At 42.9% G+C, this 22,344-nt stretch overlaps 4 protein-coding genes across 8 annotated transcripts; 2 read left to right on the top strand and 2 right to left on the bottom strand.

Moving 5' to 3' along the window:
* The first annotated feature begins 1,026 nt into the window (after positions 1–1,026).
* On the top strand, positions 1,027–8,596 carry pfkfb4b (6-phosphofructo-2-kinase/fructose-2,6-biphosphatase 4b). Of its 4 annotated transcripts, none has more exons than XM_085923646.1 (14): positions 1,027–1,172; positions 5,229–5,345; positions 5,434–5,530; positions 5,628–5,694; positions 5,768–5,842; positions 5,903–5,959; positions 6,027–6,148; positions 6,215–6,422; positions 6,495–6,641; positions 6,715–6,819; positions 6,899–7,028; positions 7,111–7,173; positions 7,250–7,314; positions 7,385–8,596. In XM_085923646.1, exons 1-14 carry the CDS (start codon positions 1,130–1,132, stop codon positions 7,442–7,444), a joined length of 1,356 nt encoding a protein of 451 aa, XP_085779772.1. In that variant the 5' UTR covers positions 1,027–1,129; the 3' UTR covers positions 7,445–8,596. The 4 variants fall into 4 exon arrangements, with proteins under 4 accessions (XP_085779772.1, XP_085779773.1, XP_085779771.1 ...); XM_085923647.1 differs by lacking the exon at positions 1,027–1,172 and adding an exon at positions 2,130–2,377; XM_085923645.1 differs by lacking the exon at positions 1,027–1,172 and adding an exon at positions 3,917–4,457 and having other exon boundaries at positions 7,682–8,596.
* Positions 8,597–8,740: 144 nt separating this feature from the next.
* arpc4 (actin related protein 2/3 complex, subunit 4) lies at positions 8,741–10,580 on the bottom strand. The gene is made up of 6 exons (XM_085923648.1): positions 10,446–10,580; positions 9,859–9,977; positions 9,673–9,784; positions 9,504–9,599; positions 9,170–9,340; positions 8,741–9,079 (listed from the first exon to the last, which is right to left on the bottom strand). The coding sequence occupies exons 1-6, from the start codon at positions 10,446–10,448 to the stop codon at positions 9,074–9,076; spliced, it is 507 nt and encodes a 168-aa protein (XP_085779774.1). The 5' UTR covers positions 10,449–10,580; the 3' UTR covers positions 8,741–9,073.
* A 3,362-nt stretch (positions 10,581–13,942) lies between these two features.
* On the bottom strand, positions 13,943–18,036 carry LOC147049215 (ras-related protein rab7-like). 2 transcript variants are annotated; one of them, XM_085924618.1, is made up of 6 exons: positions 17,689–18,036; positions 15,898–15,964; positions 15,692–15,818; positions 15,353–15,571; positions 15,138–15,266; positions 13,943–15,067 (listed from the first exon to the last, which is right to left on the bottom strand). In XM_085924618.1, exons 2-6 carry the CDS (start codon positions 15,948–15,950, stop codon positions 14,972–14,974), a joined length of 624 nt encoding a protein of 207 aa, XP_085780744.1. In that variant the 5' UTR covers positions 15,951–15,964; positions 17,689–18,036; the 3' UTR covers positions 13,943–14,971. The 2 variants fall into 2 exon arrangements, with proteins under 2 accessions (XP_085780744.1, XP_085780746.1); XM_085924620.1 differs by having other exon boundaries at positions 15,898–15,961.
* Positions 18,037–18,633: 597 nt separating this feature from the next.
* On the top strand, positions 18,634–22,064 carry LOC147049214 (fibroleukin). Its single transcript, XM_085924451.1, has 6 exons — positions 18,634–19,825; positions 20,066–20,255; positions 20,545–20,622; positions 21,051–21,163; positions 21,271–21,533; positions 21,618–22,064. Exons 1-6 carry the CDS (start codon positions 19,439–19,441, stop codon positions 21,958–21,960), a joined length of 1,374 nt encoding a protein of 457 aa, XP_085780577.1. The 5' UTR covers positions 18,634–19,438; the 3' UTR covers positions 21,961–22,064.
* Positions 22,065–22,344: the final 280 nt, after the last annotated feature.

Here is a 22,344-nt window from a genome sequence, read left to right as displayed (position 1 = left end):
AGTTAAGAGGTGAACTTTAGGCTTGAACTGTCCTGGCTGCAGTGACCCAGAGATGAAGGAATTTTAGCTTGTTTGTTTGCAAAAGAGGCAAAAGTTTAAGTCCACGCCATAGAATCCAGTTTTAAGTTGATTTGGAATAGCTACTATGCTATTTGAGAGGGAGGGGTCGTATTTTCATTCTTATCTATCTTCTTATCTATCATCTCTTATCTCGCTATCAAGTCAGCATGAGACTCTGCCCTCGTTTTAACACTCTACTAATTTTTGTTTACTTCCCTAGTGTGGTTTGCATGAAAGGAATTGAATATTTTTCTTCACCGCGTTATGATTATTTTCTTGGAATGCAGGCAGGCCAGTCAAACATCTCCATCCAGATCTCATTGGTGCTTAGTCCCTGTACACTTTAATGGAGGCTTTTTGATCGAGTTTCTAAATCTCTTTATTCCATTCATAATATGATAATAGTAAATTGTTGACATTATTTAGTTGATCTTTTTATTATTCCGTCATTTTATTAGATTATTGGTGAAATGAATAGTTCTATTCTTAGAATGATCTAACTTCCTCCATTTGTTTATCTTAATAATAATGATAACAATATACTCATAATATATTATATTAATAATTATTATTTTATTGAACAATCAGTGTTACTGTTATGTTGAATCATACTTTTGAAAATGGGAATACATTATGCTTACATAAGTCAGTTACAATATATTTTAAGATAAATGTCAATAATCAATTGTATAGAATTATGTTAGTAACATTAATAATTTGACGTACAAATACAGATTTTCAAAGTAACTTTAAGAATAAATCACAGTTTTAATTATTTATTTATTCTATTTTTTTATTATGATTATTTATCTCGTTTATCTGTTCCATTTTCTGGACACAAGATTATGAGGGGCGGTTAAAGAACATGTGCGCGAGCCGCAAAACAAAAACAAGCAAACGTGCGCGTGCACTGCTTTACGTGAGGAGGCGTGTTATGGAGGGCGCGCGCGCGCGCTATTCATTCATTGCTGCCCGGACAAGCGACAACCCACCAGTGTGGATGTCCTCCCCTCTCTACCCCTCACTGTCTGACTGTCTCCATCTCCACGCGTGGAACTAGAGCCGAATTATGAGGGGCTCTTGCCACCCAAGAAACACGCGGGACGGGGCAGGTAAGATCTGCTCTGTGGCTTTTCGAGGAGCGTGCAAGCTTTTGGAGCGGCAGCTGTGCAGCTTCGAGTAGCAGCGGGCTGAAGTAAACAAGCGTGTGTCACGTAGGCTCGCTTCCGGATGCCGAGCAGAAAACGCCCACTTACACTAAATTACATTTAACGAAAAAACGACGACCCTTTATGAGGTCAGACGCAGTTTGTGGCTTTGTTGTCAAGTGTTGCCAATTGCGATGTTTTTTTTGTTTTTTTTAACCTTGAGTCTGCAAGCAAGAAAGCAAGCTGGTCTTGTAGATAAGCTGTCTAAAAGCTTATTTTTTTTTAAGTGACATGTTTTTGTTGTCCTTTTGAATCACGTCAATGTTGGCACAACCGGTCAGCTTTGCAAATAGTCACTCAAATGTGGAAAGTGTTGCATAAGGTCATAAAATGAAAAAAATATCTCAATCTCAAAATTTGCCCCTCCCTCTTTCAATGTGGCCAAAGAGATTCTGGGACGTTTGCTTCATTTAGTGCCCTGGCTGGTTCACCTGAGCATCTGACAGTTCCTGGCTGAGAGGAGCCTAACCACCCTAAATCTCCACTCACTTGACCTATATTTTTATTCCCTTTTATTTAAGCTCAGGAAAGTCATCAATGAGACTTGTGTTGATTGATTATTGATTATGACTTTAAACAAATGGTGTTATAATTATTTGGGATTTTTTTTTGTATGAGAGTTATTTTTATTTTGCTTTTCACACAGATTAGGGGTTGGGTTTGACGATTCCCAGTTAGGCCGTCAAGCGGTACTCAGAGGTCAAGAGGTCATGAGTTGAGATCTTGGCATTTCAAGCGTGCATATTGTGCAGTACAAGTTGATTGATGTGCGCTTTGGACTATGACCTCATTTATCTGCTCTAAAGTGTTAAATTAAACAGCGAGTGTGAGGTGTGCAGCAGCCTTTGTACTGCGTCCTATATAATCCAATGAGTCCGTTTTAATACAATACAGGCTGTTACTGCATTATGTAATTCATATTGCCTGGAGGGGATGCTGGAAAGTAGCTGCACTCTGCGACATGCCGGATGACTACGTGCCTGGCGAATACACGATAATGTTGAGCCCAAGGATATGTTGGACTGAGAACATGCAAGCTGGCATCATGGCACCGTGCTCTGCTCACCTTAATCTACTCCTAATGACTTGCTGGTCATGCTAACGCTACGGTACGAGGTGGTGGTAAAGGCATCCAGACAGTTTTGCCACATATGTGCTGCAGAGGAAAGGCAACATCTAGCTTTAGTGTCTATCACACAGTTCATCTTTGTATATACCTTTGATATGTGTGCGTTTGTGTCTATCACGGCTTCTATGAATAATGCCAATAATTCGTCCCTCTGGCTGGCTGGTTCCCTCCCTCCCTCCCTCCCTCTCTGGTGGAGTCTGTGCAGAATCTGGGGGAAAGTTCACCCGCTCGCTCCGAATCCCATTATAGGCTTGTGGCGGAGCTGCGTCTGCGCACGCGTGCACCGTGTTGTTATTATGGCCGCTTTTACATCTGGAGATGGGAGCTATTGTTCTATTAGGCACACGTTGAATGCCACTGTGGTGATTTCTCTGCATTAGTTTTGCTTGTGGAGTAAGGAAATGTAAAGTCATTGTTGTTGTCTTTGTATTTTAGGCTAAATTGTGATATGGATTTGTTCTGTTCACAGCCCCTTCCCCCATCCAGATCTCATTGGTGCTATATATATATGTGACAATATTTCTGCCCCTGGAGTGTTGTCATGCTTCCTGCTTTACCATTTTGTAGCAGAAAAGAACAAAACAAGATGTAACTAAATGATTCTGTTTGCTAAACGGCTTGAGCGTCGATCTTGGAAGATTGATTTTCAATCATCTATTTTGCAGACATTTGCATGATTGAAAATTGAAGAGTCACTGCTGCACATATTCCTGGTCTTGAATTGTAGAGATAAAATGGGAATGTTAACAATGATGCTTTGTTTATGAGTTGCTACTTAAGACTTGAGATCTTGGCCATTTGTCCCTTCCTGTCAGTGAGTGTGTTCTTGAGGGAATTTGGGAGGAACACAGCCACCTCCCTTTACTTCTGCTCCCACAAACACACACACACACACACACACACACACACACACACACACACACACACACACACACACACACACACACACACACACACACACACACACACACACACACACACACACACACGCACACACTTTCTGAACATAACAGATTCAGATGTTCTTCTCAAACCTTTTTAAATAGACAATAACCTTACCTATTGAGTTATAATTCAAAGGTATCAGTCCATAGCAATTCAATTTGGGCCGGATTAATCTGTGCATTCCGTACTGTTGGTTTTCCAAATAAATGCAGTGGACGTTAATGTGAAAGTGGTGAAACAGCGCAATCTAGCGGCGATTTCTGTCCCTACATGTAAGTGACAAGAAACGACACCGATTGCATGCATTTCATCAGTCACTAATGACAAATAAATGCACATTATAGTTACAAAACCTTTTTAAAATCTCTATTTATCTTATTTATACAAATGAATTCGACTTGGATCAAACATAAAAAAGTAAATATTTAAATGTGTAATATTGTCGGGCGACCCATTCGTGAAGTTAAAGAGTAATCATGAGTACAAATGTTGAGTTTCTGTTTGGTTTTTATATATTGGGCCTGCCAGCTGTCATGCACGAGCATGTTGTTGTGGCGTTCCGCTGTGCTCATTGGCTGCCAGGCTTCCGGTCTGTTCTCTGATTGGCCAAGATCGTCGCATGCACTCGCTGTCCACGTGCAGTTCACGCGAAGGTTGTTTTCCCCGTCAAGTGTTTTCTTATTGCGTCTCTCGCTCGGCTTTACGGTAAAAATCTGTTATACACATGCAACTCTTTGTGTATTTTCAGTTTTTTAATACCGTTCATTTATTAGTGCTTTCAAATATCACCCTGCAGATGTTTTATTGACACATTTGAGGTAGAAAACGATCTTGTTTTGCTCATCCATTCTTGTTGCGCGCTCTACCAGTCATTACGGTAACGACAACCTGCTGTTCCTCAGCTGATATGAGACATCCTCTCCCCAGCAGCCTCAGTGCGCGCAGAATCGAGCTTTTAGTGAGTTACTTGTAGACAGCAGCAGGAACAGCATCGTCGTGAATGATGTTAGACAACAAGGAGTATCTGGTAGAAGCCTTCCCGCGGGAGCTCACTCAGAACCCGCTGAGGAAGATCTGGACACCGGGCAAGAGCGGCCACATTGCACAGAGACGTGGTAAGAAGATGCAGTAGATGGACGCCAAAGGATGCGCGTCTTCCTCGAAGTAGTCTTAAGTTGTGTATGCGTTTGATTTGTTTGACGTGAATATTTCCCAATGGCATCATTTCCGCCGCAAATGGTCACATGCTTCTTCAACTGGACTTAATTGAGTTTGTCCACAACATCGGGTTGTTTTGAAACGCACTCTCCCATCTGGATGCCTCTGTTGCAGGTCCCTTTTTGTTTTTGCTGAGTCAAGCGCTGCGTGTTGTGCTCCTGTTTTTCAGCTGCAGCTTTCACTGAATCTGTCATTGGAGTCCACTCTCTACTCACTTTGCAGATATTCTGCAGAAACACTAGGAGTTAAATTAAGGTCACAATTAGTCATTTACTGCAGGTATTAAAATTATGACCATAGTAGACCAGAAAAAAAAAAACATCAGAAAAACGCTATCCATTGTCACCAAAATTAATGTGTATTCAGACATGAAGCGTCTTTAACATTTTTATCACGTGAACATTTTAGATTCCCTAACAGGGAAACAAATAAGCCTGTCGTGATTGTTTGGCTTGTAATTTGAAAAAGAAAGTAGCAGACTCTCCAAATGTACGTTGAACCAATCAGAATGATTTAAATATGCTAAAAATCATCTCTTGTTACGTTGTCCTCTTTCCCTTGGCTTGTAAGTCGCTTCCTGACTTCCCGTCTTACTTTCACAGTGAAGTTGACAATTGAGCAACATTGAGTGAGCAGAAATTGATTTTTTTTTTTTTTTTTTTTTACAGTATGCATGACCAACTGCCCCACCCTCATCGTGACAGTGGGCCTTCCAGCTCGAGGGAAGACCTACATCTCCAAGAAGCTAACCCGCTACTTAAACTGGATCGGAGTACCCACCAAAGGTATTTAAGTCACTGAAGCGTGAGCAACATCTTCTGTAAGCATCAACATCGTCTTTTTTTTATTTTATTTTATTTTATTTTTTTAAAGAGTTCAACGTGGGCCAGTACCGTAGAGAGCGTGTGAAGATCTACAAATCCTTTGAGTTTTTCAGTCCGGATAATGAAGAAGGCTTAAAAATCAGACGGTGAGTAAACTAAATGGTGTAGTTTTCCTCATCATTTAGTTTCAACATCTTCTTTTGTTGAGCTGCATCTGTAAAGTGTGTGTTCCTGTTCCTGCAGTAACTGCGCCATGGCAGCTCTTAACGACATTCGGCAGTACCTCAGCGTTGAAGGAGGGCAAGTGGCCGTGAGTGTTTTCCTCTATTCAAAACGATAACAAAGCTCTCGAGGATGATTCATTTACTTCTCTACCCGTTCAGGTATTTGACGCCACCAATACGACGAGAGAAAGACGAGGAGCCATTGTCAAGTTTGCCGAACAAAACGGTTTCAAGGTAAGCGCTTCGGCTGCTGTGAGACCAACCCTTTGACCCAGTGACTTATCATGCGTGCAGGTGTTCTTTGTGGAGTCTGTGTGTGAAGACCCAGACGTCATTGCCCAAAACATCGTGGTGAGTTATCATCGTGGAGTCTCCGTTTACACGCAAACAAAGCCGACATCTTTACTCTTTGCGATAGCAAGTGAAACTCGGCAACCCGGACTACATCCACTGTGACACTCAAGAGGCCATTGAAGACTTTATGAAGAGGATCAAATGTTATGAGTCATCCTATCAGCCTCTGGATGAGGTTTTGGACAGGTGAGGTGACACCTGAGGGAAAAATATAACTGAAAGCATTTTTTAAATCACTGTCTTGTCTTAAAGAGACATGCCCTACATCAAGATCATGGATGTCGGCCGCCGTTACCTGGTGAACCGCGTGCAGGATCACATCCAGAGCCGGATCGTGTACTACCTAATGAACATCCACATCACGCCGCGCTCCATCTACCTGAGTCGGCACGGCGAGAGCGACCTGAACATCAAAGGACGCATCGGAGGCGACTCGGCCTTGTCGGCGCGGGGGAAAGAGGTGCGACGCCTACAACGGCGTCACAACGTTCAACGTTCTGACACTTTGTCGTGTTTGGTATCGTTCTGCTAGTATGCCAAATGTCTGAGGAAGTACATCCAGGAGCAGAATATCAAAGATCTGAAAGCGTGGACCAGCCAGATGAAGAGAACCATCCAGACAGCCGAGTGTCTGGGAGTGCCGTACGAACAGTGGAAAACTCTCAATGAGATCGACGCTGTGAGTGGAATATTGAACACTGTCATAAAATTTTTTATGGCACCTTAACTCATCGTTTCCTCTCATCTCGTAGGGTGTGTGTGAGGAGATGATGTATGAAGAGATCCAGGAGCATTACCCTCTGGAGTTTGCATTGAGAGACCAGGACAAATATCGCTACCGCTATCCTAAAGGAGAGGTCAGCCACCCACCTGCTAGATTGAAAAAATAAATAAATAAATCATGCATTGCGTTCTCACCGTGTTCTTTTCTCACAGTCGTATGAAGATTTGGTGCAGCGTTTGGAGCCCGTCATCATGGAGCTGGAGAGGCAGGAGAACGTTCTGGTCATTTGTCACCAGGCCGTGATGCGTTGCCTTCTCGCTTACTTTTTAGACAAGACCGCAGGTATGACACACAGAATTAAGTACACGCTGAAAAGATGCATCACAACAATTATTTATTAAAGTTGTGTCTTGTTGTTCCGCAGCGGAGTTGCCTTATCTGAAGTGTCCGTTACATACGGTGTTGAAACTCACCCCACTGGCGTACGGTAAGCTTTCTTCCTCCTCATCATCATCATTCAAACGGATGTTTTGAAGACGGCTGACGGGCATCTGTTTTCTCAGGATGCAAGGTGGAGTCCATCTATTTGGGCGTGGATGCGGTGAACACGCACCGAGAGCGACCGGAGGTGCGTAAGCGGCCCGCCGTGACCAATCAAGGAGTGATTTAGCTCTCCTTACCGCATTTTTTTTACCCAGACTCATCTCAGCCAGGAGGCCGACTTGATGTCCACACACGCGCCTCCATCCTTGCTTTGAAAGATGCTTTACAAAACATCTTCCTCCAGTGTCTGTCTTATACTTTAACCATGAAGCCAATACACAACTTGTAACCTCTTATAATTGTCATGTTAAATTTATCTTCATTGTAAAAGATGTTCCTTCATGATCAGTATTAATGTCCCATTTGTATTTCTTGTTGTCTTGGAAAGACGCAATCTAATAAATCCATTTGTTTTATTTCCCTGTTGATGTCAAAAACTGTGGCTGTTGCAGAATGTGAACGTGCAGCGTAGCACAGAGGCCGCTCTGAAAACCGTGCCGACGCACTTCTGACGCTTCTCGTGTGACTTCTCGACTGCCTCGTGAGGACGCTCGCCGTCGAGGTTTGGCACCGGTATCCTGTTTTGTACTATTCCGAGTACTTTCCGAATGAACGGCGTGTGTGTTTTTTGTTACTACGTAGCACTGCCAAAAGCGCTCACTTAATGTCTTGCTGTTTTCTAAAGCTGTGGGTGAAAGAAGGAACTGTTTGTGTTTCAGTAGTTTGAACGTTGCAACAAAAAAATAGTGGCCAGAAAATCATTTAGATTTAGATCAAGCGACCTCATAAATGGACACAATTCTTATGATATATTAGAAATGTCCTTAAGGTTTAATACAACTGAACTGGACTTGGGCAGTCATTCTTCTGGAGGCCACTAGAGGGAGCGTGGTACCCACTTTGAGAATCACTGCATTGGAGGTCAGCTACTATTTGAGGAAACATTGTCATAAGTTGTTGAAATCCTTCTATGCATGATTGGTGTACTATCAGAATGAGTGGGGACGATGTAACTGGTGCTTTTTTGGGTCTTTCCGACTTTTTAATGAGCCTTTTCAACATGTATTGTCTTTGTGAAATGTTCCGGATGTGGACATGAATGTCAGCGATAGGCCTGGAAACAATGGAAATCATCTTTGGGGTAACATTTAGTGGCTTTTCTTTGACTGTGATGGACAAAAAAAACAGAAGTGTTATTTTCCTACATGATTGGTGTTTGACGTTAGGGTGAACTATTTTAGTGAGCCAATTTTGTTGTAGGATTGTTAATCAGTTCCACACATTGCAATTAACAGTGCCCATGCCCAATGTTTGTTTTCACTGATGTATTCAGATTGGTGCCTGTTCAAAGCAAATCTAAAAATGTTTGTCAAATTGTTGTTATCGTAATCTTCATATGTTTTATTACTTTTTATTCTATTCTATAATGGTTTACGTACACGATTATTGTGAAAAGTGTACTTTGCCTTGCTGCTCTCTTTCAAAATAAATGTCAAAGTTTTTCTGCTTGGTATATAAAAACACATTCATTTTCCCTATTAGTGAGTATATTTATTATTTTGGATGATTTCAATCTACAATAGGTTGGACTCTGTAATAAAACATCATGCACCAATTGATTGCATCGCAGTTGTAACAAAGCATAGCACAATAAAATATATATATATAAAAAAAAAAAAAAAAAAAAAGGATTTCAATCATCAAGGAAAACAAATCCAGCCTGTGCTCCTCAACACGGATTAGAAATGTACCAAGAAGAAGCACAGTACAAACATTATTGATATTTGTCATCTTGGCTGATGTCTTCTCTCACACTGGCATTCATGGGGAATGTTTCTTCTGTTTCAGAACTGCAAAACAAAAATGTGTTAGATTTATAGCACCCGCCCTTTCGACATAATTTTAGCAAATAAAAAGCGCAATTAAGGTTGAAATCTGACATTTTTGAGAAACTCCTCAGCGACAATGCGAGCTCTGGCGTTGACGGACAGTTTCATCTCGCTTATCTCCTTGTCGATCTCCTCCATGAAGTGAATGACAAAGTCCACCAGCTTGTGTTTGTACATCTGCTCCGTGTGGAAGTTGGTGATCAGGAAGCTGATGTCGTAACCCTGAACACGCAAAAAAATTTTTGGGACATAATTTATTTGACATCAGTTAGTAATACAATACAGTCAATAGGTTTCTCAGAAAATGGGGTAATACTAAATTAATTAAAATATTGGACAATATTCAAGCTAGAATTGTCACATGTTCAAGCAGCACTCTGCTCACCTCCACCGGTTTCCTCCTCAGGATGAAGAAGTTCTCCGCCCTCATCATCATGAAGCGCATGAATTTGTGGCACAGGATCTTCTCGATCTCGTCGGCCTGGTGGATACAACACACGAGTATGTTATCGCGCGGGATGAGAGACCACAGCGTGGGCGCCGGCCGGTCTCACCTGTTTGACGGCGATGCTGACTCTAACCGAGTTGATGGAGCCCTCAATGAGGACTTTCTCCTTGTCGTTGCGGCTAATGACAACGGGCTGGAGGAGAAGCTCCTTGCTACTTCTGTAGGTGGACATGAGACGGACAGAGTTATTCACAGACCTTCCCTGAAAAGAAGCGAAAACTAACACACTCACCGTACTTCCACCTCAGGCTTGTTGTGTCTCTCAACCACCTGAGAAGAGAAGTTCTCCAGGCACAAGGCGGCCTGTAGTGTGGCTCGCACCGCATTCAGGTAGGGCCGCAAGGTGGCCGTCTGAAGACCATTAAAATATTACAACAACATAGGCAGAATGTGAAGAATTAAATAGTTGATGGTGATTCAATTGCCATTGTCCTGTGTGTTTGGAGTCAGTGCACTGTGGAGGCTGGTCAAATGACAGCTGGAAGCATCAGCAGCTGTTAGCTTTAGCTTGCTAGCATTTACGATCATAGTCGCGATCCTTTATCGTTGTCCTAAGAGACATATTGCTTCCAAAGGATAATAGTCGACCCTGTTTGGATTAAATACTAAAGATATATACACATATAACATTAAAGAGTCGACTAGCTACAATTAGCCTGTTAGCTAATTAGCTGTCGAGTATATTTGAATGAGAGCAGTGGCTACATGCTGTCCAACGAGTTAACGCCAGTGACGCATTTGTCGAAGGCAGAAGACACGGTTAAAGTTCGGAGAGAAGCGAAAAGTCATCGAGGAGCAAATATGTACAGTGTAGCTCACCATTTTGATGTGTCAGGAAAAGCAGCTACAAGGCGGAAGTAGCCGCTCTCTGCTCGAGTTATTTCCGCAAAGGTAACGGAACTCGAGGAGTGGGTATCGCACGTCATGTTGTCTCGCTCCCCGTCTCGAGTTACGACTGTTACGGTCGGGCGACTTGCGCAGTTTTGTGTTTCGCGACTGCAGATTCGGAACAGCGACTTGGAACTTCCCTGATTCCAAAACTGTTCAAATTCTTAATAAAAACGCTGAACGAAATGTCTCGTTTATAATTCCGACAAGCTGCATGAAATAGCAAACACTAAATAAAAAAGAAAATAAATAGAAAAGTCAAAAGCAAGGTTTGAAACTGTGATGCAAAGAAATAAAGTACAGCATACATGACATCGTATGTTGTGCAGAAAATGCAGAAAACGAAGAAGAAAAAAAGAATAAGAAAAAGGCTCAAAAAGAAGGCGCCCGTTGTGCTATCGTGATAGCGATTGCAATACATAATGTTCAATGTTGCGTTCCAAGGCTTGATTTATTGGATTTATTCTGTTAAGGTCGACATCAGAGCACTTTGCACAATGTTGACATTCACAAGTCCTTAGAGGCGCGCCCAATCTTCAAGTTTGACAGCTTCCTCGCGCGAGTCTAATTTATGTTGTATTGTGTTATGACGTTATATTTGTATTACACAAATAAAATTCACCTTGATTGACTTTACTGTTGTTTGTCTCTATTCCGCATTTTAACGGTCCTTACACTACTATTTCAAAATCCATGCATTGACGTCATAGAATAGTTAAATCATCATTGGCTGTGCAAGTGTACCATCTTTCACTGCTCACCCTCCGCGCGTCGCATGACAGACAAGCATTTGTGAAATCTTGTTCTCTCCACACCCCTATTAATACGCAAAGCCGATCAATATAACACCGCTGAATGAGAGTGAAGGAATCGCTTCCTAAATTGATTCAGGTTTTTTTCCAGTTAATATGACTTCAACCAGTAGGTGTCTGTAATGTACATTGAAGCTGGTGCCACCTCGCCGTGAAACAAAACGAAGAAGAAAATGACGTAACTTCCCGTTCACGAACGAATAAATATTACCCAAAGATTACAAATGTAAAATTAAAACATCAACGTCAGCATAACTTGTGTCGGCTGGCATAGCAGCAACGCTGTCTGTCACTCACTCGTGAATCCTCGCGAACGAACCTGAAAAAGGCGGTATACTTAATAGAGTGTCCGAATGACGTCACATCAAACAGCCAATCAGAAAGTGGGGGTGAGGGCGGGTGTGGCACTTTTCACTTTCAGTTAAGCTTTGACCGTGATTTTTCCCTAATGAAGTGGCCTGTGATTAGGTACACCTGAAAATGGCGGTGTACCTAATGGAGTGTCCTTGTGACGTCACAGATCAACCAGCCAATCAGAAAGTGGGGGGTTGTTTGGGTGTGGCACTTTTCACTTTCATTTAAATTTTGACCGTGATTTTTCCCTAATGAAGTGGCCTGTGATTAGGTACACCTGAAAATGGCGGTGTACCTAATGGAGTGTCCTTGTGACGTCACAGATCAACCAGCCAATCAGAAAGTGGGGGGTTGTTTGGGTGTGGCACTTTTCACTTTCATTTAAATTTTGACCATGATTTTTCCCTAATGAAGTGGCCTGTGATTAGGTACACCTAAAAATGGCGGTGTACCTAATGGAGTGTCCTTGTGACGTCAGAGATCAACCAGCCAATCAGAAAGTGGGGGGTTGTTTGGGTGTGGCACTTTTCACTTTCAGTTAAGCTTTGACCGTGATTTTTCCCTAATGAAGTGGCCTGTGATTAGGTACACCTGAAAATGGCGGTGTACCTAATGGAGTGTCCTTGTGACGTCACAGATCAACCAGCCAATCAGAAAGTGGGGGGTTGTTTGGGTGTGGCACTTTTCACTTTCATTTAAATTTTGACCATGATTTTTCCCTAATGAAGTGGCCTGTGATTAGGTACACCTGAAAATGGCGGTGTACCTAATGGAGTGTCCTTGTGACGTCACAGATCAACCAGCCAATCAGAAAGTGGGGGGTTGTTTGGGTGTGGCACTTTTCACTTTCATTTAAATTTTGACCATGATTTTTCCCTAATGAAGTGGCCTGTGATTAGGTACACCTGAAAATGGCGGTGTACCTAATAAGTGTCCGAGTGACGTCACAGATCCAACAGCCAATCAGAAAGTGGGGGGTTGTTTGGGTGTGGCACTTTTCACTTTCATTTAAATTTTGACCATGATTTTTCCCTAATGAAGTGGCCTGTGATTAGGTACACCTAAAAATGGCGGTGTACCTAATGGAGTGTCCTTGTGACGTCAGAGATCAACCAGCCAATCAGAAAGTGGGGGGTTGTTTGGGTGTGGCACTTTTCACTTTCAGTTAAGCTTTGACCGTGATTTTTCCCTAATGAAGTGGCCGGTGATTAGGTACACCTGAAAATGGCGGTGTACCTAATGGAGTGTCCTTGTGACGTCACAGATGAACCAGCCAATCAGAAAGTGGGGGGTTGTTTGGGTGTGGCACTTTTCACTTTCATTTAAATTTTGACCATGATTTTTCCCTAATGAAGTGGCCTGTTATTAGGTACACCTGAAAATGGCGGTGTACCTAATGGAGTGTCCTTGTGACGTCACAGATCCAACAGCCAATCAGAAAGTGGGGGTGAGGGTGGGTGTGGCACTTTTCACTTTCCGTGAAACTTTGACCATGATTTTTGATTATTTGATTTATTTAAAAAAAAAAAAAAAAAGGATCAGTGTGTGTGTGTGTTAAAAGAACTGGAATGCACATCACTACAGTTAACATGAGTGGGTCAGATCAACGCTTACCCTCGGCGTGTAATTTAGTGTTGACTATATTTAACATTATTTGTTCAACTACCTGATTGTCACGATAGCACAGTGGGTTCGGTGGTGCCAAGTTAGTAGTGCTTGTTTCTTTGTGTCATGGGTTCATACCTCACTCATGATTTTTCTATTTTTTTTGTTATTTTTGTAGTGTTGGCTATTTTTTGCAGCCAGTCAGAAATGCAGATGAGACGTTTCGTTCAGCGTTTTTATTGAGAATTTAATCAGTTTTCAATCAGGGAAGTTCCAAGTCACTTGTGACGAATCTGCATTCGCGAAAGACAAAACTGTGCAACTCGCCTTAACAGAACAGTTGTATCTCGAGACGGGAGCAACTTGACATGTAACACAGGAACATTTCGACGGGGGAAAAAAAACCTCGGTACATTAAGTCATGACTCGTAATTACTGTTTTTCGTGTAATTTTACTTTATGGTTGGCCATTTGCTAACGTAATATTTATAGTTGCGTTTTGAATGAGTTAGAGTCGCCAACTGCCGATGCGTTTAAGTTCCACCAAAAATGTGGGAATATGTAGCGTTTCACACTCGGGTTAAAATAAACACTTTTGGGGTATTTCAACCCATTTCCTTTTCTGCAACTAATGCAGAGTAAGAATGATAGAAGATATATTCAAGATCTTTTATTTGATGTTCAAATTCTCATTAACAACATTATTGGCATTGCAGTGATTTTACATGGAGAAGGAATAATACCATGGCAAAAAGATGAATATTTTGTTGTCATTGACATTTTCATCCATCGACCAGCCTTTTGACTCATCTACACACTGTAACACACAGTCCATTAAAAATGTGAAGTACTTGGCCGACCTGAGCTACACGCCGATAAGTGAGAAGAGCGACGTGTAGGTGTGATGCATATTTAGGCATTTGGTAGCATTGAAAGATGAACACAAAGAACGATCCAATGAGTGTATTATTTGCAGAAGTGAGAAGCAGTTAAAAGTCTGTATTGGAGGAGGCCATACAATCAACGTGTTCAATAGGGAAATTTGAACAAGGAAAAGTCACGAGAAATATATTACCCTCACAGGAAAGGCATGTATTCATGTATTCAGTGGCAGATGTTGCCCAAAATCAGTCATCCCTCTACAATTAGAACATATAAAGGCAAGAAAGTGCAAAACAAAACAAAAAAAAATGTGTTTCAGATCGGCTTGAGATTCGCCCATTCAAATATGTAATTTTTATATACAGATATTAGGATAGATATAGTTCAAGACGATTACTTTTGACAGGCAATGGAAACAGGACAGAAAAAAAACGAACAGGCTTCTTGGGATGCTGAGCTGAGCCAACATCACACATCAACCAGTCCGGTTATGCTCCCAATTGGTTTCAACGTGGTGCCTTCATCTGGCCCAACAAGTTGACAGCTCACTGCGGAGTGTCAGTGAAGGGGAAGGGAGGGGGATGGGGGGTTGTTCTCCTCTTGTGTGATCTTTGTACACAAAGTTTATCAGGATACATTTGAATTGAAGTGAGAGAAGGAGGTGGTACACCTGTGAGTAACTTCTTATTGCGTAAGGAGGATGAAATGAAGGAGGAAGACTTGCAAGGAAGGCCGTTCCCTGGGAGCGAGTTGCAGGTGACTGATCCGCCCAAAGCCAAGAGAGAAGATGTTCCAGGTTGTTCCTCAGCAGCAGCCGCCGCCTCCTGGCGGCTTCTGTCTGTCATTGCGATCCAGTTTGATGGGCTCCGGGAAGTCGTTGTAGGGCTCCACCTCGGTCTCCTACAAGAGAGACGAGACGACAATGGTGGGAAGAAATGACAAAGCACAAATACAGTTTGATGAAACTCACCTGTTTGAGGGCGTTGCGTGCGATAGTCTGGAACGCCTGCTCTACGTTGATGGCTTCTTTAGCGCTGGTCTCAAAGTAGGGAATGTTGTTCTTACTCTGGCACCAAGCCTGAGCCCTTTTGGTGGTTACCTGACAGGCGACAAGAAGAAAGACATTCAAGTGAAGGTCGGTCACCTGGGCAACAAGGAGGCAGTGACATCGTTCCTCACACCTACCTGTCTGTTCTCCAAGTCGATCTTGTTGCCGAGCACCACAAACGGGAAGTTCTCGGGGTCTCGAGGGCTGGCCTGGATCAGAAACTCATCCCTCCAGCTGTCCAGGGTTTTAAAGGTGTTGGGCGCGGTCACATCAAACACCAGCACGCAGCAGTCCGCTCCACGATAGAATGCCACACCTAACGATTGAAACCTCTCCTGGCCGGCCGTGTCCCAGATCTGAGCGGTGAAATCGACACCAATGATTTGATGACTCATTACTGCTAACCGTAAGGATCGGATCGCGCTGTAGACGGGAATGAATAGGATGTTACTCTCGCGTGTCGAGTGGCGACAAACCTGCATGGTCACAAGTCGATCATCCACCATCACCTCCTTGGTGAGAAAGTCTGCGCCGATTGTAGCTTTGTACTGGTTACTGAACTTCTTGTTGACATACTGGTTCATGAGGGACGTCTTTCCGACGCTGGTGGGGGGGAAACAACAGACATGAGAATTTGACACGACAGCTAAAGGAATCCAAGAGAAAAAAAGTCCCAACTCACCCGGAATCTCCCAAGATGATGACTTTCAAGAGCACTTTCTTCCTGGAGGTCATTTTTCAAAGAGCTGCTGAAAACAAAGTACAAATGGTTTGCCATGATCTCTCTGTGTTCAAATCAGAAGGCTGTACAAGTAAATGTGGGCGACACTTGATACAATCGGGCCAATCGGCTGTGAGAAGCAGTCATGTGCTATGGAAGTCGTTGGACAAATCACGAGAACCACATGACTCCCCTACGCACCACCACGACTTCTGTCACAACAGTCTATTGATTGATTTAACAATTAGGTATCCACGCTGCCAAACCACCCTAACGGAAAACAGTAAGAAGTCGTGAAATACTTGTGCAAGAAACGGCAGTTACGTATTGGGCAACCTGTGCTTGACTTCTTTTTTTTTTTAATATATACAGAACAGCATAAAGCATTCAAGTGTGATAAATTGAAATATCTTGATTTCGATTTTGGCATTCATCTCACATTCCTAGCCAGGACTTAATCTTTAGTCCTGAATGCAAGAATATTGACTCTGTTTTTAATCGAGGAAACCAGCAAGCAAGCTGTTCAAATATCTGATTTAAGATTTCAGGGGGGTAGAAACAAACAAAAAGCTGTCCGTGTTCATATTTGTATCTTGAAATTTATCTCTGTGCAAATATGCTCCCACAGATTGGAACCTGGCTTCCATACATGCATGTTTGTCATGTCTGACTGCCAGACAGCAACAAGTCTTCTAAAAGCAGATGTTGGCTGCTCTACTCGACGTAATCAGCCAGACATGTGTTGCTGCAATCAATTGTTCAAAACATTCTTGCTTTTAAAACCACTCGGGTCACTTGTATCTCAAAGCAGCACCGTGACTTCTTTGAACACTTTTATCACAGTTAAGACTGATTAATAGTGTGACACATATACTTTATTCCTGCTTTGAGGGGAAATTGGATTTGCATAATTGCATTATTGAGTAATCTTCCCTATTTGCTTTCCTCCATGTCACATGTCACTTTGTTTTTTTTTTATCCGGCTTCAATTTATACTTGCAAGACAACGTGCTTAGTGAGCAGGGGGCGACTGAATGTTAGTTCACCATGCTGGTAATTGGGTGAAGTTATTACAATCTGAAGCTAGAGCTCAACCGTTGACTGCGTAATGTCAGCCATCATGTGATATTCAAGCCCATGTAGTCATTATTACTATTACATTGTAAGCATCAAGCATGAGAAATGGAAAAGCAATTTCTGATCCAAAATTTGAAATGTGTAATCAAATCCAAGAGTCAACACGACACGAGAGCTTCTTGTACTGCAAGTTGATTCCTTCTACTAAAAGAACATGGACATGTCTCCGCATCAAAACATGATGGTTGCCAGGTGTTGGTACATTCTTGTATAACTTGGGTCTCATCTAGTCCAGAGTGAACAGCGTGTTTTGACGAGAACTCAGTGAGTCATATTAGAATTGAAACCTGACATGCACAAATAAACAGCCTCACTCGCCAGTGGCAACAGAAAAACACACGATTTTAAATTTGGATCTAGAATGCGTTGAAACATATCCGGATAAATGTTATACCATGCATTTATGTACTAATTTGATTTTCATTGTCCCAAAACTTTACATTTTAGACAACACCTTTTATGATTATACAACTTGATCCTGCCGTCTTGATAAAGTGGGGCCCAGAGGCCTGTTTTTGGACAAACAGTCCCCACTCCCCAATCACGTTAGTCCCAGCAGAGTCATCACCATTTGCGTCAGTCCACATTTAACAATCGCAAAATGACAACACTTACTTTTCGTTTGTAACACAGAATTTGTCTTCTTGCCGGCTGGGACGTGTTGGCTAACGAGCTTGCTACTGTTGATCGCTGACAGCTAACTAGGCGGTACGTTAGCTAGCTCGCCCGGCACCAAAACCTTTGCCAAAAATCGATGTCGTATTAACTATTTTTGGAAACAAATAAAAGAAAAAATATCATACACAAAAGAGGCTGATTATAATCACTTGGCAAATTTGGCACTTTGTCGAAAAACTAGCCAACCAGCGAGCCAAGTTTGTGCTACGCTCCCTTCTTGGATTCTCTCTTCCCCTTTCACTTCCTTCTCCAAACCCCGCCCACGTCGACGTCACTGCCAGTGACGTAAAAATCGCTTCGCTGCAGGGATGAGAGAGAGAGCGAGGGAGAGAGAGAGAATTTTTAAAGCAGAAATATAATCGTGATACAAATAAATTGTGTGCCCTGCAATTGGCTGGCGACCAGCTATATACCCCCACACCCAAGTGAGGTTGAATAGAATATATTTGGAGAACATATTGTGATGGTTTGTTCTGAGAGAATGAAAAACCAATAGAAATGTCATCCCTCACCACTTGGTGGCAGTGTTCACTTACTTAGATAAATTCATTGCTGTTCTGAGGTCCATTTGATTCTATTTGACAGTACACTTTGCTTGATTACTCTGGACCTATAGGTTTTCACAAAAAAAAAAAAAAAAAAAAAAAAAAAAAAATATATATATATATATATATATATATATATATATATATATATATATATATATTGAGGTTTTGAGGGCATTCCATGAGAATGAGGAACTGATATTGTGCGACCATATTAATGCATCCAAAACATAAAATGACTGAATTTATATACATTTAGTGTATTAAAAAAAACAACACAATTCTGTGAGGTCAGACGTCACTTACTCCAACTCCTCATTGTTTAATTACTTGATTTTTAAGCAGCTATGGATAGATGTTGTGGTTTAGGACTATTTTTTTTCTGTCAAATGAATCTTTACGGATTCTTTCCATCTTAATCTTGTTAACTGGCCCTTACTTTGGTGTTTTGGGAGAAATTCCTGCTCTCTCTCACCTATTCATCAAGGCGGTCTTTATGACCACCTCGGAAGTCCGTTTGTAAACAAAACACTGCTACACAAAAGAAGGTGAGTGAGGAGATGACATGAATGTCTGAGCTAATAGAGCCACATTCTTGAAGCATCTGCTACATTGCTGAATCCCCATCCAGAAGGCATAACTAAGACTTGGTTGAAGAATGTCGGCATTCAATTTCAACGTAGGCCTGACCAATATTGGATTTTTTTTATTTGTCAGGGTAAAATTCCAGTCATCGATTAATCATCCAAGGAATTTAACATTTATACAGTGAATAAAATAAAGCTTAATGTTCCCTTAACGCTTACAATATGAATTATAGGTTGTCATTATTTGCATCCTATGTTGTAATTGGTTATTGTTAAAAATATTAACGATAGAAGAGCAAATGTACCGAATTAGTGGGATGTGTGTTGCACATGTGTGTATGCGTATCAGGGGGGGTGGGTGCATTAGTCCGTGTCGGACAGCAAAGAGTGTCACAGTTATCGAGGAATCTGAGCCAAAGCAGAGTGAGTGCAAGAGAGAGAGGATGACCAAGACTGAGATGCACTGAAGAAGAAAAAAAAAGAGATGACAAAATCAATTGCAGGAGGACAACTAGAGAAGAATCTAAAATCAGAGGATAATCCAGCCAACACTAAATGAAGAGCCACTTCCTGAAACGCGATAAGAGTGGAAGTTTACAAAGATCAAGAACAAGACAGACACCTCCAAGTCGGACAAACATCACTTTCAGCTTCCAGGAGCAACATCTCAATTTGCTCATGATTCCTCTCGGTTCACCGGGCATGCTTGCTCTGTTGTCACTGTCTGCGGGAGTGTTTCTCTCCTGTCAGGCATCTGTGGACTGCACACAGCCTGCCTGCAGGGACACTTTGGTGGCAGCTCCAATCTCACCTGCGACCAGAATTGGAAGTGACGCGTGTGAGGGTCAACAGCCCTGCAGGAAGGGCGGCTCGCTCGCGGCCATCTCGAACGCTCCTTGGAAGGTGGAGCACAGGTCGGACTTTCCTCAGGTTCAGCCACAGGTGAGCGATAGCTTGGTAAATCAAACAGCACTGTGGCCAGAGATGGTCTTTTCCCACGGGACATAAGGCCCGCTAAATTTAGCAGCACCGAAGAGCGGTGGAAAGATAAAATTAGTTGTGCTACAGAAATGTCCTCATTGGATGCTTTGTGCTGAGCTCAGGCGACAACAGGTGGATGAGGGAAACAAAACGCTCGCCGGTATTGGACTTTTGAATGTACGGCTGCTACTGTCTTTGCAGGACGGAGTTGTGAAGGAGCGCTTGCTTCAGCTGCAACGCTGCATGCTGTCTCTCCAGGAAACAGGGGGAGCTTGGTTTGGCCAGGACAGCAACTCTCTGGGGGCCATCCTGGCGCTAATGGGAGCCGTGCTGACAGAGTGTGACCTCCACTGTCACGGCCAGGCCCTCGGGGCCATGGCTAAACGACTGGGTATGCACCGTGCATTTTTATGCACCTCCCTCTTCTCCGATATGCGCAAATGGATGAACAAACACACACATGCTGGTGCGCTCACTCGCTTACACGGAATAAGCAGAATCCCAGTGAGGTCATAGGTGAGTGCATCAGATGGTAGATGTATTGGGAAGGATGGAAAAAAAATGCGCAAAGACAATGGTTTTATGGCTCGAGACATGAGGCACATTTAAAAAGAGCAATTTCTACACGTGACATGAGCGTTGCGGCACGCCGATAACCTCGTGTGTCTCGGCGTCGACAGAGGCTGCAGCCGTGGGAAGAGAACGGGAGAAAGACCTGCTTCTTTTCCTCAAGAGCATCACACATCATCATCCTACAGGTGACACCGTCAAAGCGCAACCGAGAATCGTCTGGAAATATAACACATAGGTTATGTTATGTGTTCAGCATATACACAGATTAACTCATAAGAACTCATTGAGTTTTGCACAGCAATTCATTATGTTGGTGCAATTAAGACGAGAACAATTTCTTCTTGAATTTAAACTCACGACCTTCATTCAAAAAGTAAGGGACTCGTCCTCGACCCATGCGGTACTCCGTGACATAGTTTAATGGGGTTTTAAGCCACCCTGCTGACTACATGGCTACTATTTCAATCAAAAAGGCCTGTTAAAGATGGTTGTGGCCCATAACTTAATTTGACTAAATGGTTTGCTAGCACGTTTACAGAGCAGGCTAAAGCCATGTGTATTATTGACTACGATTTGACAAACTCAAGGAATGAAATCCAACTCTGCTCGCCAGTCGCCCCTTTGGAAAGATTGCATCCTCAGGACTGTGCGGAGATTTACAGGCTGGGGATCAAAGAGAACGGTATCTACACCATTCAGCCTGACCTGCACAGACCGGCACTGGAGGTATTTCACATGTAGCGCACCTATTAAACACACACACGGACCCCCAGTTGCCCCCTGCTTCTTTTAGACCCGGGCTTTGGAATATCAAAGTCTTTGTTTTGGCTCAGGCTAAATGTGACATGGTGACGACGGGAGGCGGCTGGACGGTGATCCAGAATCGTCAGGACGGCTCAGTGGATTTCAACAGGACATGGCAGGAATACCGGGAAGGCTTTGGCAATCCGCAAGGGGAGCACTGGCTGGGCAACGCGGCACTGCACGCGCTCACGTCAACTGGTCAATACCAGCTTCGTATCGAGCTGGAGGACTGGCACCAGCAGAGGCGCCACGCCACCTACAACAACTTCAAAGTGGCCGCAGAGGCACAGCGGTTCGTCTTTGTTTACAAAACACACACGCTCCGATTCTTGAAAACATCTAGCCCTGAAATGACCTCGTTCTCCGACTCCTCCAGGTACCGCCTGACATCCCGCGAGTATTCCGGCGATGCGGGTAATGCACTGAGCTACAGCAAACGTTACAACCACGATGGCAGATCTTTCAGCACCACTGACAGAGATCACGACCGCTACGCTGCCGGAAACTGCGGTCACTACTACGGGGCCGGCTGGTGGTTCGATGCCTGCCTGGCTGCCAACTTGAACGGGCACTATTACCGGGGGCGCTACAGCGGCGTGACGAACGGCATCTACTGGGGGACTTGGTACATTTTGACTGACGGGCGAACTGGTGAACGATACTCATTCAAGAGGGTAGAGATGAAGATAAGACCGCGGACTTTTGCGGGGTCGTCGTGAAGATGGGGAAAATTAATGAGCTGCACAGTAGACATATTAACAAGCATTTGCTAGTTGTAGTCACTTGATGGGCTCAATCATTTTTGTCTAACTAGACGTTCAGGTTAAAGGGAAAAAAATCTATTACAACTATGTCTGAGGAATAAATGAATGATGCATGAATAGTATAAATAAACTGGAGACTTCAAAAGAGCACGCTGTGGTACTTGAATTAGCTTTCAACTCTCGGCAGGACAGCGATGACAAGCATTCTAAAACCTTGCTAATAGACCTCTGTGGTCGCCCTGCAACTCCGTTAACACCTATCTCGGTAATGACACCGAATTTTGTGATATGAAAAATGAGACCAAGATAAATCATTTTAATTAAAAAAATATATATTCC

Source organism: Syngnathus leptorhynchus, chromosome 11 (assembly GCF_054491065.1).
Source record: "Syngnathus leptorhynchus isolate UIUO chromosome 11, UIUO_Slep, whole genome shotgun sequence".
Classification (NCBI taxonomy): Eukaryota; Metazoa; Chordata; class Actinopteri; order Syngnathiformes; family Syngnathidae; genus Syngnathus; species Syngnathus leptorhynchus.
Note: the sequence above shows the minus strand (reverse complement) of the source record. Positions and strands in the feature narration are given on the sequence as shown.

Bases quoted from the DNA above. Each gene is read 5' to 3' on its own strand.
- pfkfb4b (XM_085923645.1), top strand. From the start codon at position 4,343: ATGATGTTAGACAACAAGGAGTATCTGGTAGAAGCCTTCCCGCGGGAG. The intron at 5,531-5,627 runs GTGAGTAAACTA...CTGTTCCTGCAG, and splicing joins GAAGGCTTAAAAATCAGACG to TAACTGCGCCATGGCAGCTC. The intron at 5,695-5,767 runs GTGAGTGTTTTC...CTACCCGTTCAG, and splicing joins TTGAAGGAGGGCAAGTGGCC to GTATTTGACGCCACCAATAC.
- arpc4 (XM_085923648.1), bottom strand. The intron at 9,785-9,858 runs GTGAGTGTGTTA...GTCCACCTACAG, and splicing joins AAGCCTGAGGTGGAAGTACG to AAGTAGCAAGGAGCTTCTCC. The intron at 9,341-9,503 runs GTGAGCAGAGTG...TTGCGTGTTCAG, and splicing joins TGAGGAGGAAACCGGTGGAG to GGTTACGACATCAGCTTCCT.
- LOC147049215 (XM_085924618.1), bottom strand. From the start codon at position 15,950: ATGACCTCCAGGAAGAAAGTGCTCTTGAAAGTCATCATCTTGGGAGAT. The intron at 15,267-15,352 runs GTAGGTGTGAGG...GTCGCCTGTCAG, and splicing joins TCGACTTGGAGAACAGACAG to GTAACCACCAAAAGGGCTCA. The intron at 15,068-15,137 runs GTGAGTTTCATC...TCTCTCTTGTAG, and splicing joins CACGCAACGCCCTCAAACAG to GAGACCGAGGTGGAGCCCTA.
- LOC147049214 (XM_085924451.1), top strand. From the start codon at position 19,439: ATGAAGAGCCACTTCCTGAAACGCGATAAGAGTGGAAGTTTACAAAGA. The intron at 19,826-20,065 runs GTGAGCGATAGC...CTGTCTTTGCAG, and splicing joins TTCCTCAGGTTCAGCCACAG to GACGGAGTTGTGAAGGAGCG. The intron at 20,623-21,050 runs GTGACACCGTCA...TCTGCTCGCCAG, and splicing joins CACACATCATCATCCTACAG to TCGCCCCTTTGGAAAGATTG.